This window comes from Nilaparvata lugens, chromosome 14 (assembly GCF_014356525.2).
Source record: "Nilaparvata lugens isolate BPH chromosome 14, ASM1435652v1, whole genome shotgun sequence".
Taxonomy (NCBI): Eukaryota; Metazoa; Arthropoda; class Insecta; order Hemiptera; family Delphacidae; genus Nilaparvata; species Nilaparvata lugens.
Window position 1 is genome coordinate 2,773,125 of NC_052517.1, and position 15,762 is coordinate 2,788,886.

General features: G+C 34.0%; 1 protein-coding gene across 1 annotated transcript; it reads left to right on the forward strand.

Moving 5' to 3' along the window:
- The first annotated feature begins 1,241 nt into the window (after positions 1 to 1,241).
- LOC111051896 (forkhead box protein I1) lies at positions 1,242 to 12,734 on the forward strand. Its single transcript, XM_022338477.2, has 6 exons — positions 1,242 to 1,375; positions 4,313 to 4,566; positions 6,671 to 6,794; positions 7,891 to 8,058; positions 9,136 to 9,241; positions 10,791 to 12,734. Exons 2-6 carry the CDS (start codon positions 4,340 to 4,342, stop codon positions 11,699 to 11,701), a joined length of 1,536 nt encoding a protein of 511 aa, XP_022194169.1. The 5' UTR covers positions 1,242 to 1,375; positions 4,313 to 4,339; the 3' UTR covers positions 11,702 to 12,734.
- The last annotated feature ends 3,028 nt before the right edge of the window (positions 12,735 to 15,762 follow it).

Here is a 15,762-nt window from a genome sequence, read left to right on the forward strand (position 1 = left end):
TAACCATCAAATATATAGCATCTTATAGATGAAATAACTCTGAAAAATTGAATATTTATATTAAATATCCACAAGGATCTACATTGAGATCTATTTAGCTTTTAGTGTCAATATAGGATTGCATTTCAAGCTCTTGGGTAAGGTCTCACTTTTTGCTCGAGTCCTAACTTTTTTAATACTTTGTAATAAAGTTTGCATAAAGCTGAATTGGCAGACAATGAATTGAAAAACTCTGCTTCTAACTGGTTAGCTGTAGATAATCTGTTTAGGATAAGAGTAAAATAATTCAGACATTGTACTTTTTAACCTGTCGAAATATTAGCTAAGTTAAATATGGTTGCTCATATTTCAATGTAGCCTAGTAAGGTCCATGTTATAATGGCAGTGAATAAGATAGGAGAGCAGCGTTGCCGATTGTCTGTTGATTAACTATATTTCTACATAGTTAAAAACGGATTTGGCAACGTTGTGGAGCTTGAAAAGGATATCGCTATCAGCTTTGTCGAATGATAAACAAGGATAGCAGCACCAATGTTAATCAAATCTGCCTTTACGTGGATCTTACTATAGTGCGGTCGACGTTATAATGACAGTGGATAAAGATTGGAGAACAGCGATGCCGATTCTCTGCATTAATTAATTATATTTCTACACTGTCAAAAACATAATTAGTATCGTTGTGGACCTAGAAAAGGAAAGTACCTATCACAGGCTTTGTCGAATGATAGACAAGGATAGCAATTCCAAAGTTGAGCAAATACTGTCATTACAAAAACTGTCATTGCTCAAAGTTGAGCAAATACTGTCATTACAACGTGGACTTCACTATATATAGTGAGGTCCACGTTATAATGACAGTATTTGATCAACTTTGGTTTTGCTATCATTGTCTATCATTTGACAAAGCCTGTGGTACTATCCTTTTCTAGGTCCACAACGATGGCAATTATGTTTTTGACAGTGTAGAAATATAATTAACCAATGCAGAGAATCGGCTTTGCTATTCTTCTATCTTAAACCCCTGCCATTATAACGTGGACCACACTATATAGAGTATCATGTGCGTGCAGCAACAAGCTAAGACAAAGTGGACATCCATATTGTTGTTGTCGTCACAGTTTGACCCTACTACCACAACTCCTGGAGAGAAATCCAGAGGGAATTTTCCCTTGTGACAGGGAGATTTCGTTCGTGCAGGTTTGTGAAAGTGCCCATGGCCTAAATTTGCAATTAGAACTTCTGATCCAGAAAAATGTTTGAGTGCTATGATGGTGATGGTTTTTTTTCTCTAGTTGAAAGTAGGGTATCACCAGTTTTTGGAAGTTATGTGGATTTATGATGACGAGAAAATAGTTAGAACTAAATTCACAATCAGGTAATGTCAGCATTTGATTGTTTCTAATTCAGTGAGAATAGTGTGTTAGCATTACAAGGTTCTATGATCATTAACCTAAATCGTAACCAAATTATTACAAGCATCAATACTAAATTTGCACTCATTATTTGTATCAATGTGAGTTATTTGTGTATTATGAGTAAAATTTTGTGAAAGAATCAAATATTCTCTGAATAATTTGTGGGTAATGAACTAGAATCGTGCCAAAAGAAAAATCCTGAATCAATATATCATATCAAAATATAATTGCATTATTGACCTCGTATGGAATAATGATTTTAAAACTCAAATAATCAATTTTCAATTTCAATTAATTGAACTTGTTTAGTACTGTAATTCCAGATAGATTTATGTTTGATTCGTTGAAAATTTGAATAAACTGTTAAACCAGAGTATCACACAATAAACCTTGAATAAATCTGAATAAGCTAACTTAAACAAAAAATTGATCTTTTTACACCAGTAATTAATTAAAATAGTTTTATGAATTGTGTTAAATACATTAATAGTAGAATCATTCTAGTTTTATTAATTTTCTAATCAAAATGATGTTTTATAACCTAGTTTTCAATCATGTTTACAACTTATTCTAAAGCTGCGTTATTACCAAAGTTGTCAACAAAATTTTCGCACAAATTGGCCTATAGTGACGTCCACGTTATAATGGCAGTAGATAAAGATAGGAGAATAGCGATGCCAATTCTCTGCATCAATTAATTATATTTCTACACTGTCAAAAACATAATTGGCATCGTTGTGGACCTAGAAAAGGATAGTACCACCAGCTTTGTCGAATGATAGACAAGGATAGCAAAACCAAAGTTGATCGAATACTGTCATTATAATGTGGACCTCACTATAGTATAGACTTATACCAAATTATCTGGAGTGGCATTATAAAGTTTAATTTACATGAAATGTCAATTTTTCGGAGATTTTGTTAGAGAATATTGTTCAACCTAAAGTTTATGCCTGTTTCGTGTATTGTTGCTGTGGAAATTCCCATTTTCAAGATACTCTGTACATAACATAACACATAAAGTAGCCTACATATATTGAGGGAAAATTCAAATTTTAAAGGTTTATGAATAGTGGCTTACAGTGAATATTGTATGGCATTTTTCCAACTATCCTTACTGTCTTTTATTAGAAGGCTTTGAAAAGGTTAGGATTTCTATAGTGAGGTCCACATTATGATGGCAGTGGATAAAGATAGCCGATGCCGATTCTCTGAATTGATTAATTATATTTCTACACTGTTGAAAACATAATTGGCATTGTTTTGGACCTAGAAATTGATAGTACCACAGGCTTTGTCGAATGATAGACAAGGATATCAAAACCAAAGTTGATCAAATACTGTCATAACGTGGACCTCACTATATGCAGCTGTATACTGTTGGTCTTAAGCTGCAATAATACCAACGTTGTCAAAAAAATAGTGTCCACTAATAGTTTTCTACAAAAAAAGTTGACAATATTTTTTTGGAAAGCAAGCTGCTGTTCTGAAATGTAGAGCAACTAAAGTTGTCAATTTTGAGAGAGCACAATAATTTATTTATTTATTATTCTACAAAGGCGACTTTCTAGAAGTATTTAAGCCTGGGTAATGATGATGGGATGAATGATAATACAGTACAATGAAGGTATAGTGAGGTCCACGTTATAATGACAGTGGAGAAAGATAGGAGAACAGCGTTGCCGTTCGTCTGCCTTAGCCTAATTAATTATATTTCAACAGTGTTAAAAACGGATTTGGCATCTTTGTGGAGCTAGAAAACGATATTGTCATGTGTTTTGTCGAATAATAGCTAGAAAAGGATAGTATTATCTGTTTTGTGAAATAATAGACAAGGATAGCAACACCAAAGTTAATCAAACCAAGTTAATCTGCCATTATAACATGGGCCTCACTATAGAGTTATGAATGAATAAAAATTATAGGTTATGCTATCCACTTGAATTGATTTGAGTCCACTTTTCAGTCCAAAAAAAAAAAAAAATTAATAATAATAATTATGGAGGGGAAACATTTTCTTGACAACTTCATAGTGTCTCTCACACTGAAAGGGTCACAAAAATTTTGTTGAAAACTAGGATTTCTACAAGTTGACGACAAAATGTTGCTGTGATTTTTTTAAGAAGTTGCCGAAATTTGTTAAAAAATTAGTTATAAACTCTGGTATAAACGTGGTTTCAATTAAACAAATAAACATACGGCTCAACTGACACTCACGCGACTCAGGTGGAGAAGAGACTGGATTCTAGTGGAGAGCATGTGTTGCCAAATTGTGACACTCAGACCAGTCGATTCTAGTCTCCGCGACGTCACCACTTGGAAACACATGCTCTCCACTAGAGTCCAGTCCCTTCTCCACCTCAGTCGCCTAAGTGTGAGTTAAGCCACAGGTTTATCATGCATGTTCTACCCGTTAGTAGCCAGCATTAAGTATCCTATCATATTAAGCGAGCAATTTTTGTATTTTTATATCTGGATATTAATTTTATGTTCAACGGATCTCGAAAACGGCTCTAACGATTTTCACGAAATTTGGAACATAGTAGGTTTATGATATAAAAAATCTATTGCAATAGGTCTCCTTGGGAAAACTCGCTGAACGACATTAAAAGGATAATTCATCCTTGGCTGAAACAGCTGTGGATAGTAAAAAAGTGAGTGAGTGAGTATGTGAAAAAGAAAAACATCGCATCCCTGAAATTCATAAGATGACATATAGCCAGCTGTGAAATATAAACACGATCATTTTAGAGAATTGTGTTCTGTTTATCAATAAAATAAAAATAACGAGCGAAGCTCGGTGCCCCGATATTTTTTAATTATTCTACCAAACCAACAATTCAAAACAGTGTACAAACTAAAAATTGATTTCGAATTTTATTTTGTGTTGTATACAGGGTGTGGCATGCTAGCAGCATCAGGTGATGGCCGATCTAGCCGGCGTTCGCACTGCGACCTGTGATTGGCTCAACTCTCCCCACCCTTCCTGCACACCCTCTCCACCATCCCGGCATCCTCTTGCTCCTCCTCCCACTCTCAACTCTCCCTCCCACCTCCACCATCACCAGCTCTCCTCCTCCACACCCTCTCCACCCTCTTCCTCCTCATCGGCCTCGCAGCGACAGTCGCGCGATGGAAAGCCGCCCTACAGGTCAGTGTACTGTTTTTAGTCATAACTGGGATGGTTGTACTGTTTTTAGCCTTAACTGTTACAATTGAACTGGTTTCTGGTTTTAGTCACAATTTTTATAATAGTAAGCCAATGTCTAAGGCGGCCTGCCGCAAAGTAGACCCACGCTAATCCACGAAAAGCAACCCACGCCGTGGGATGTTATTGACCGAGCGAAGTGAGGTCTAAGATTCAAGTCGACGGTTTGGCATTTCTCTTAATGTTTAAATGTTTATATGTTGCGCATTCACGGCGAAACGCGGTAATAGATTTTCATGAAATTTGACAGGTATGTTCCTTTTTCAATTGCGAGTCGACGTATATACAAGGTTTTTGGAAATTTTGCATTTCAAGGATAATATAAAAGGAAGAAGGAGCCTCCTTCATACGCCAATATTAGAGTAAAAATCAGACTATAGAACTATTCATCATAGATCAGCTGACAAGTGATTACACAGATGTGTGGAGAAGCCAGTCCATTGCTGTATTTCCATAAGGTCTATAGTTTCAATCAGGTACTTGTGGATGAGAATACTGCGTGAGGTCTACTGTTCACAGAACTACTAGTGTAAACCATTGCTATAGAATTATTCATAATCAATCAGCTGACAAGTGGATTATTCATTGCATGTATTACACAGATGTCTGGAGAAGCGTAGCAATGGTTTACAAAACATCCCACGGCGTGGGTTGCTTTTCATGGATTAGCGTGGGTCTACTTTGCGGCGGGCCTAACTGACGCGATTGTACTGTGTTTAGTCACAATTGGGATGGTTGTACTGTTTTCAGTCAGAACTGTAGTGAGATGGTAAACGACACGATGTGACCATAATGAGATTCACATTAAAATATCAGTGGAAATTATAGGTAAGGTTAGGTTGTAGGCATAGTTGTCAACTCTCTTCCTATACCGCATCTATATCTAGCCTATAGTAGATAGCTTGTTAAGGCTGTGCAAAGGCTAAAAATAAACTTTCTACTCGTGATATTTTTTAAAGTTTTTCGATTTGTATATCATCAAGCTATCAAAATGAAAACGTTTTCTCAGGAAAACATTTTTTTACTGATCATTACTTTTGAGATATGAGCGCCTGAAGTTTGAATTTTTGGGACAGAACATTTCAATTTCGGTAAGAGATAAATGTATGAGAATTAGAGGATGGATTCTTTATGGTATTGTTGATCTATTAAACAAAAAAATCTCTGAAAATATCAATTTTTAAGATAGTTATTCAATTTACTAAAAATAACTTTTAGTTGAGTTATTTTTGGTAAATTGAATAACTTTTTCAAAAATTGATATTTTCAGAAAGTTTTTGTTTTACTAGATCAACAATACCATGAAGAATCCATCCTCTGAATCTCATGGATTTATATCTTACCGAATTTGAAATGTTTTGTCCCAAAAATTCAAACTTCAGGCGCTCATATCACAAAAAGTAATGATCGGAAAAAATTTTTGTCCTGAGAAAACTTTTTTATTTTGATAGCTTGATGATATACAAATCGAAAAACTTTGAAATATATCACGAGTAGAAAGTTTATTTTTAGCCTTTGCACAGCCTTAATTATGATAAATCCTATCTCAAACAAGATAATAATATTACAGACAAGGGTAGCTAATCAATGTTAATCAGGTGCGATTTTTTAACATTAATCACACTATAGGTGTACGATAGATAGATAAATGTCTTTTTTAGCACTTTATAACATTACTAGTGATGTGGGCGAAGTTGAGGCAATATATGTCCCATCTGATCAACGATCAACCGAGATACAAAATTTTTAGTATAATGTATATTTGGACTGTAAATTTTTGTGATCTTTATAAAAGTGTTTTGATAACCTCATTTGGACTATTTTTATCAAAATTAGGGAGAGGAACAGTTTTGGGTTTATCCTGTTGATTCTCTCCCAATCATTAATTTGATGTTGTGGTTAAGGAATGTAATAAATGTAATGTAATATTTAATCACGTTATAGTCATTAGTTCGTTTCAGTCAAGTTGAAGGTGTGTTTCAATATGATTGTGTTTTTTCATCATCAGTTTCAAGTGAAATCTAAATATTGTTTGTTTTGTTTACAGTTATGCAAGTTTGATACGTCTGGCCATTAGTAACTCAGTGCAGGGAAAAATGACGCTATCCGAAATTTACCAATTCATCATACAAACGTTCCCTTACTACAGAGACGCCAGCACTGGCTGGAAGGTTAGTAATACCACAATTTTACATTGGAAATTGAAGAATGAAAATGCAAAGTTTCAAGTTAATGAGTTGAGTAGTTGAGACGTGATGATGAGTCATTCGTGAATTTCCTATCTAAGTCGATTCTTGCCTTTATTATAGTATAGATTTGATATAAACAACTCACTTGCGTATCAGATCCCCCACTAAACTTGATACAAACAACTCACCTCCGTATCAAATCCTCCACTAAACTTGATACAAAGAACTAACTTCAGTATCATAACCCCCACCAAATTTGATACAAACAAGTAACTGCCGTATCAAATCCCCCACCAAACTTGATACACACAACTCAATTTCATATTAATTTTGATACAAACTCGTCTTCCGTATCGATACACGAATGACGTGAATTTCCTATTCCATACGTGTATAAACCAATTCTTGTCTTTATTATATTACAGACTATAGTGAGCCTCCACGTTATAATGGCAGTGGAGAAAGATACGAGAACAATGTTTCCGATCATCTGTCTTGTCAATGCCTTCTATAGACGGTAGCTGATACAGGTTCATTGATGTAATATTCACTGTTCATTCTCGTTTGAAATAAGTCGATTCTTTCCTTTATTATAGTATAGATTTGATACAAACAACTCACTTCTGTATTAAGTCTCCTATCAAACATGATACAAACAACTCACTTCCGTATCAAATCCCCCACCAAACATGATACAAACAACTCACTTCCGTATCAAATCCCCCACCAAACATGATAGCTTACAAAAAACTTATTCCGTATCAAATGCCCACCAAACTTGATACAAAAAACTCACTTCCATATCAAATCCTGCCAAACAACTCACTTCCCTATCAAATTGTTCAGATGTGATTACGCGATTAAAAATGTAATTAAAACTTGACCCGAGTGGAATCTTGAAGAGATTGAAATAGACCTTTAACAATCCTCGGTAAATTAAGAATCTTTTTGTAAGATTTCAAGTTAATGAGTTGAGTAGTTGAGACGTGATGATGCGTCATTCGTGAATCTCCTATCTCCTACGTGTATAAGCCAGTTATTTTCTTTATTATATTATACAGATTTGTTGTTATTGCAGAACTCGATCCGGCACAACCTGTCACTGAACAAGTGCTTCACAAAAGTGGCCCGACCCAAGGACGACCCGGGTAAGGGTAGCTACTGGGCCATAGACCACACTCACAGCCAAGATGGCGGCGGACAACAAGATGGCGGCGTCCCACGCAAAAAGGTCAAGCTGCCCAGGGTTAGTGGATCAATGTATTTATAATTCTATCAATCTATCTTATGTTTCTTTTTTTGTCTCTAGGGAGTAGAGTGTTTTTTTGTCTCTAGGAGGTGAAGTGTTCTTCATCTGTAGGGAGTAAAGTGAACTACTTACTTCTTTAGGAAGATATCTGTGTGGAATGTCAAGCATGTCAATTGATTTTCAAAGTTTATCTATCTATTTCATGTTCCTTTTGTTGTAGTAGTGTTTTAGGGAATGGTGTTTTTTGTATCTAGGGATTACAAAGTTTATCATCCTGATAAACTGAAATGTAGAAGAACTAAGACCCTCCCCATTAGTTGTCTCTAGGGAGTAAAGTGAACTTGTCTCTAGAGAGTAAGGTGAACTACTTTACTTCTTTAGGAAGATATCTGTGTGGAATGTCAAGCATGTCAATTGATGCCACAAGTTCCAAATCTGTAAAAATTTCAGGAGCTCCGCCCCATCTATGCTAAGTTTGATTTTAGATTCCCAATGATCAGATACATCAGATACAATTTAAACAAAAAAATTCAATTTGAAAAGGTTAAGCATTAAAATCTCTACAAGTAATGCTCAGTAACATTTTCACCTAAAATTGAAAATAAGCTCGAAATTCGAGAAAATGTGATTATTCAATTGCAAACTGTTGGCAACTGTTGATTCTATTAATTTTTTTTTTTTTTTTTTTTTTTTTTTTTTTTTTTTTTTTTAAGATTACGTCCTAAAGACTCCAGTCATGGAGTATAAGACAAGTCATGTTATTACATAATTCTAACACTAAGTAGTTCAGTAAATCATTCACTATGAAGAGATAGCAGACCTCGTGTGTCTCCAGCGTTATTGTCCTGTCACCAGCTGGCTCATATTTGAATAGTAGACATGAGATGCGCGTGAACACTAGCGTCAGGTGATTAATTTTCATAACGGCAAGGAAAGTTGTGTGAGTGCGCCACACCAGATTTTTTTGTCTCTAGGGAGTGAAGTCTTCAGGAAGATATCTGTGTTAAATATATGCTGTTCAAGCATGTCAATTGATTTTTAAAGTTTATCATTCTATTCTGTGTTTCTTTTCAGGTATCTCCTTACAGCCCAGAATGCAACAGTAACAGCAGTGATGGTAGATTAACATTGAAGATGGCCAGAAGCAGTACAACTCCAACCCCTAGTGAAAACTGTCACAGTGAGTAAAAACATCTTCAAATATTCCATGTATTAGAACAATGTAATAGAACATACATATAAATTAGAATTACATGTATTATAAACTAGCAGGCAACCTGTGCTCTGCAAGGGACTTACCAAAAACAAGGGAAAATAGGCTTATAACCATTTTTGGTAAATTAGGAATCTATATGCAAAATTTCAAGTCGATCAGTTGAGTAGTTGAGACGTGATGAAGCGTCATTCATGAATTTCCTATCCCCTACGTTATAAGCCAATTGATCTACTGAAGTGTTGAAGAATTTAAAATAGGCCTATAACCATCCTTGGTGAATTAAGAATCTATATGCAAAATTTCAAGTCAATGAGTTGAGTAGTTGAGACGTGATGATGCGTCATTCGTGAATTTCCTATCCCCTACGTTATAAGCCAATTGACCTACTGAAGTGTTGAAGAATTTAAAATAGGCCTATAACCGTCCTTGATAAATTAGAAATCAATTTGCAAATTTCAAGTCAATGAGTTGAGTAGTTGAGACGTGATGATGTGTCATTTGTGAATTTCCTATCCCCTACCTGTATAAGCCAATTATTTCATTTATTATATTACTAGCAGGTAACCCATGCTCCGCAAGGGACTAATTAAAAACCTGACAAACTAAAAACTTGACCTACTGAAGTTTTGTAGAATTTAAAATAGGCCTATAACCATCCTCAGTAAATTAGGAACAATTTGCAAAATTTCAAGTTAATCAGTTGAGTAGTTGAGACATGGTGATGCATCATTCGTAAATTTCCTAACCCATATTTGTATAAGCCAGTTCTTTCCTTTATTATATTACTAGCAGGTAACCCATGCTCCGCAAGGGACTAATTAAAAACCTGACAAACTAAAAACTTGACCTACTGAAGTTTTGTAGAATTTAAAATAGGCCTATAACCATCCTCGGTAAATTAGGAATCAATTTGCAAAATTTCAAGTTAATCAGTTGAGTAGTTGAGACATGGTGATGCATCATTTGTAAATTTCCTAACCCATATGTGTATAAGCCAGTTCTTTCCTTTATTGTAATATAGATAACAAGGGCTGTCTGAAAATTTGAATGTTTGAAGCAGGAACTTGTGTCTCAATCTCAAAAGAAGTCGACAACACTATAAATTGGTTACTGAAGTCTGTTCATTGAAAGGAGATACAACAATAGCATTTACACAATTTTGTCATTATGAAATATGTTTCATATCAGCTGATGATGATCTAAGTCAGCTGTTAATTGCTGGACTTGTAAATACCATTGCATTACATTTACACCTAATCATGTACTGTGATTAACCATCCACTCCAGTATTCATTTGCTACTCTCATAGTTGTTAGGATAAAACTTTTTTCTCTGAAGATGTGGCAAAGTTCGGACATTAATGTTCACTCTACCACTTGACAACAGATGTTTGGTGGCTACTGAATATTATTATTCAGGCTAGATAGGAACTTCATAGGGACTCCCTGCTAACAAATACAATAAATTGATTCATAAACAAAATAATCTAAAGGTAACTTTGAATTCAAAACAGGTTTGGATGAGTTCAGCCTGGGAGACAGCAAAGAGGTGTCAGCTGTCATTTCCAAACTACTCTCCCACTATGGTGTTGACCCTAGTGACAGTCAGAGTGACTACCAGCCTTGCCAAACCGACTTCCAGGAGAAGAGTGACTACCAGGGCTGTCAGACTGACTACCAGGCTAACAGAACTGGTGCATCATCGTCTTCATCCGACTACTTTCATCCCACACCTGACACCAATTTGGAACCTTCCCAAAACTACTACCAGGAGTTTCCACAGTTGGTCGACAACAACAGTGTTGCCAACACTCTGCCAACTTACAGTGAAAACTCAAGGTATGCTGCAGATGTGCCCAATATGGCAGATGAAAGTCTGAGGTATGGAGTGGGAGAGAGTGCTTCAAGGTATGGAACTAGTAGTAATAGGAGTATAGAGGAAAATAGTTTCAAGTACAACAATTTCAGCCCATACAAAGCCTCGAATAATTTTGAATCAGGTAGTTCTAGTAGTTGTTATTACAATAATCATCAACAAAACCAAAACTCCGATTACTATTACAGTGGGTTGAAATCAACTTCCTACGAGTATATAAGGGTGAATGAGGAGGATAGATGTGGCAGTGCAGGGGGACATTATGTGGGAAACAATAACAAACCAGTGTTGCCAGAGGGAAATGTGGCAACGTTTGAGACTGGCGCCCAACGTGGGACCACAGCGCCTTCCTATTGGTCGTCGCCAGCCACCGACCAATCATGTCGCTCGCCCTACTGTGCATCCGGCTCCCCATTGGCCCACGGCTCGGCCAATGGCGAGGCGTCTCTGTCCCCCCACTACAACCAGATGGCGCCTGATTTGAATGGTGCAATGATGGCGTCTTCCTTTGATTTCGGCGCCAATTCAAAATGGGACACTTTGTTATAGCAACGTTTGTTTGTTTAGTAAACAAAACTGCCGTGTAAAGTAAATCAATTTGTAGGTTAGTATAATTAATGTGAGAGATTGATTGATTCATACATTGCAAGGGAGAGTAAAATGGGTGAATAATCTTGATATTCATGCAAATAGATTTTTGTCTTGTTCTAACTACCTCGATTTAATTAAATTATAATTAATAATTATTAATATATAACTATAATTATTATTGCAATGTATATTTGAAATGAACGAAATGGTGTAAAATAAATATAGTTATATTTATTCATTAGTCGAGATTCACATAGGCATTAATTTGAAATTAATAACTATAAATATAGATATAAAGTGATTATTGTTTTTGAAAAAATACATATATTATTTATATTGTTGTTTAATTCGTTAGGCTATCAATTTTTATCTAAGTATAGGTTTCAAGTTATGATATTGAATTATTGTTTAATGTGTAATGGGATCAACTTTGAACTGTAAACATTGTTTGAATATGTGAAGCATTAATAATATATTTATATATATATATATATTGATAGATACAATATAATTCTCAACTATGAATGATTGGGGAGAGGAACAACTGGCTTAAAGCCCAAAAACTGTTCCTAAACCAAATTTAGATAGAAATTGTCCAAAAATAGGTTATGTTTATCACTTCAAAAGTTTTGTCCTATTTTGAGTCCAAAATATTTACAAACCATTAATACAGTTCAAAGTTAATCTCACTGTAAGATATAGTTTAGGTTGTATAATAAACATTATGTTTTCAGGAAAAATATTGGGCATTATCCTTATGATACTATAAACTAATTTTGCAATAGTGGTGACAAACAGTATGACTGTTTCCTGGTAGAAATTATAAGAAGATATCCCATGGTGTAGGTAGGTCGTTTCTGTTCCAAATTACAAGCCGATTCTTTGTTAACTTGAGCTGATTACTGTCGACTACTGTCTTTTATTAATGTGTTGTTGGGAGTGTAAGAAGGGCACAGTTTGAGAGACTACCAGCCTCACATAGCTTCACCAATAACAACTACTAGGACTATCGGCTTCAGTTAACACTCACATTCGCAACATAACGGTCCTTTACCATGGCATATCACCGTAAATGATACAGTATCAACACAATATGGTACATAATCATCTCATCTTGATACAGTATCACCACACATGATACAGTATCAACACAATATCTTATTATGCTATCTTTCCTTTATGCTAGAACTCTCACTGGTGTCAATACCTGTCCGGGTATCAATTATATCAATTAGCCCTCCCTATAGTAATAACATATTAAGTTTTTCCTTTTTCCTCATAGGGCTACTTCACTTGTTAGAATGAGATAAAAATTCCCAAGTAACCTTTTGTTATATATGTTTTATTAATATAATTTTATTTATTTTGTTTTAATTGTGTTCTCAGCAAGTGCAAGATATTGTAGTATTGAATATTTTTACAATAATCTATTGACAAAAAGTACAAATAAACTAACGATAATTAAATAGTGTGAAAAGGTTGTTAAAAAAATTATTGTACGGGTGAATATTTTAGAGTATTTTCTATCATTAAGTTTATTTGGTTGTTTTCAAGGCTGCATTCCTGTAGTATTACCATAGAGAAACAATAGCGTAAGTAGATATCCCATGGTATAGGGAATTTATGTCGCAACTTTTACTGTTATCTCAAGCAGATTACTGTCGATTATTGTCAATTTTTACTGTTTTGTTGGGGTGATAGTGTATGAACGGCACAATTTGAGAGACTACAAGCGTCACACAGCTGCATAGGAAAGAACTACGTGAATTATCGGCTTGGGATAACAGTAAAAGTTGCGACATAAACGCCCTATACCATGGGATATCTACTTATGCTGTCGTTTCTCTGTGATAAAACCGACATTTCGTTCTCGTTGTATTATCACAGTGAAACTCACTTTGATTTGAAGCATTGAAGTATATTATTTATTGAATGAATGCTAACTGGTTAGAGTGAATATATATTGATTGATACAATAAGTACATCATCAAAATGATAGGGAGAGAAAAATTAAGGTAACCTTGTGCTATTCCTCTCCCAAATTTAGATAAGGTTACACATAGTCCCAAATAGGTTGAGTCTTGTAGCACTTCACAATTTTCAGTCCTTAATTATCTCCACAAAGTAGATTTTTAAATTTAGATGCTTCAAATTTAGATTAATTTAATCTCACTATAGAATGTATGTTATAATTTACTAATCAGTAAACACTAACTATAATAGTGATGGTTGCATAAAAGCTGGTTAAATTTTAGTCGTGATTAATTTCATGAGAACCAATCAGAGAAGCCTTCATAATAAGCCTTCTCTGATAGGTTCTCGTGAAATTGATCAGATTAAAATTTAACCGGCTTTTGTGCAACCGGGCCATAGTGTTACAGTAAAGTGTTATAGATTGGTTCTCGCAGGATTAAAATTTAACCGGCTTTTGTGAAACCGGGCCATTTATAGTAAACACTTTATAATAATTATACTAACACTCAATTTCTGATGAATTTCATATCTGCTTGGCCGAAATTTGAATAGCATTGTTTGTTATAGCGGTGTTCACAGATTGGCAGACTGTATTTGTGTGAAAACTTCCATAAGAAGCAATGGTATTCTAATTCTTCCTAGCAGAGCAAACATTTTTTGGAAAGTAGGTGCTTACTTTGGGTTTAAGTTTCTAACATGACGATGTGGGAAATTTTTGGAAAGTAGTTGCTTAGGGGTAATTTCTGTTTATACCTTGATAGAAAAAGGTACTGAAAGGGAAAGAAGGAATAAAGGATTGAGTGAAAAGGGTGATGTGGAGGAGGAGGAGATGAGGAAGAAGAAGAAGAAGATTATAATGAAGGAGAAGGAGAAGAAGAAGATGATGATGATGAAGGAGGAGGAAAACGAGAAGAAAAAGAAGAAGAAGATGATGATGGAGGAGATGAAGAAGAAGAAGATGATGATGATGAAGGAGGAGGAGAAGAAGAAGATGATGATGATGAAGGAGGAGAAGAAGAAGAAGAAGAAGAAGAAGAAGAAGAAGAAGAAGAAGAAGAAGAAGAAGAAGAAGATGATGATGATGATGATGATGAAGAAGAAGAAGATGATGATAGAAGAATAAAAGCAAATATGAAGAAGAGAAAAAGTAATGATCTATAGTTATGCCACCTTGAAAACAATCATTATTATAATATTTCAAATAGTGTAATATTTTTTCTGTATGTTGATTCTATTTCTAAGTTTATTTTATAAGATTTGAAGTGTTCATATTTATTTTATTAATTATTATTTTACTCCAGTTATATTATATAAGTTATCCCATGATCTACCTCCAATCTATCATTTATAATTGTTTTATTAATAATTTTTAAAGCATTCATTTTGTAATTGATATGAAAAATAAATAATTATTGCTTAGTTTTCATTTCCTTGAGAATATTCAATTATCGACTTCTAAATATTGTTAATTCAACCAAGAATTTAAAAATATTTTTTCAATTTGATAATAATCTATTTATATTTATTTTAGAATTTAAATTTATGTAATATTGATTTCCAATTTTTCAAAATTCAATGAATTGATTTATGCAATCAACTTTGAATTTTCCACAATATTCAATTTCATCCTAACAATTTTTTTATTATATTTCAAATAAATTTTCATGTATACATAATTTTATTATAATTATTTCAAATCAATTTTCAGACCTCCCATCAATTTGAGAGTAAAATTCCAAAAAATAACATCTAGATTATTCAGTAATTACAACGAATGTCTGCTTCAAAAATAGTGTATATTTTATTGATTAATTTCAATTCATAAGATTTGTTATGAATTTTAATTCATCACATTTTATTTTAGTTTGATTTAATTTTTTTTTGAGTTTGGCTGTGTACTCTAACTTTGACAGTACAATTTATTATTATAACTACTACTTGTTTTTATCTGAAATATATTTTATTTTTTATAATAATTATTATCATTATACAGCAAGATTATATTTATATATTTTTAGTTCAATTTGTTTTTAATATTATTTAGT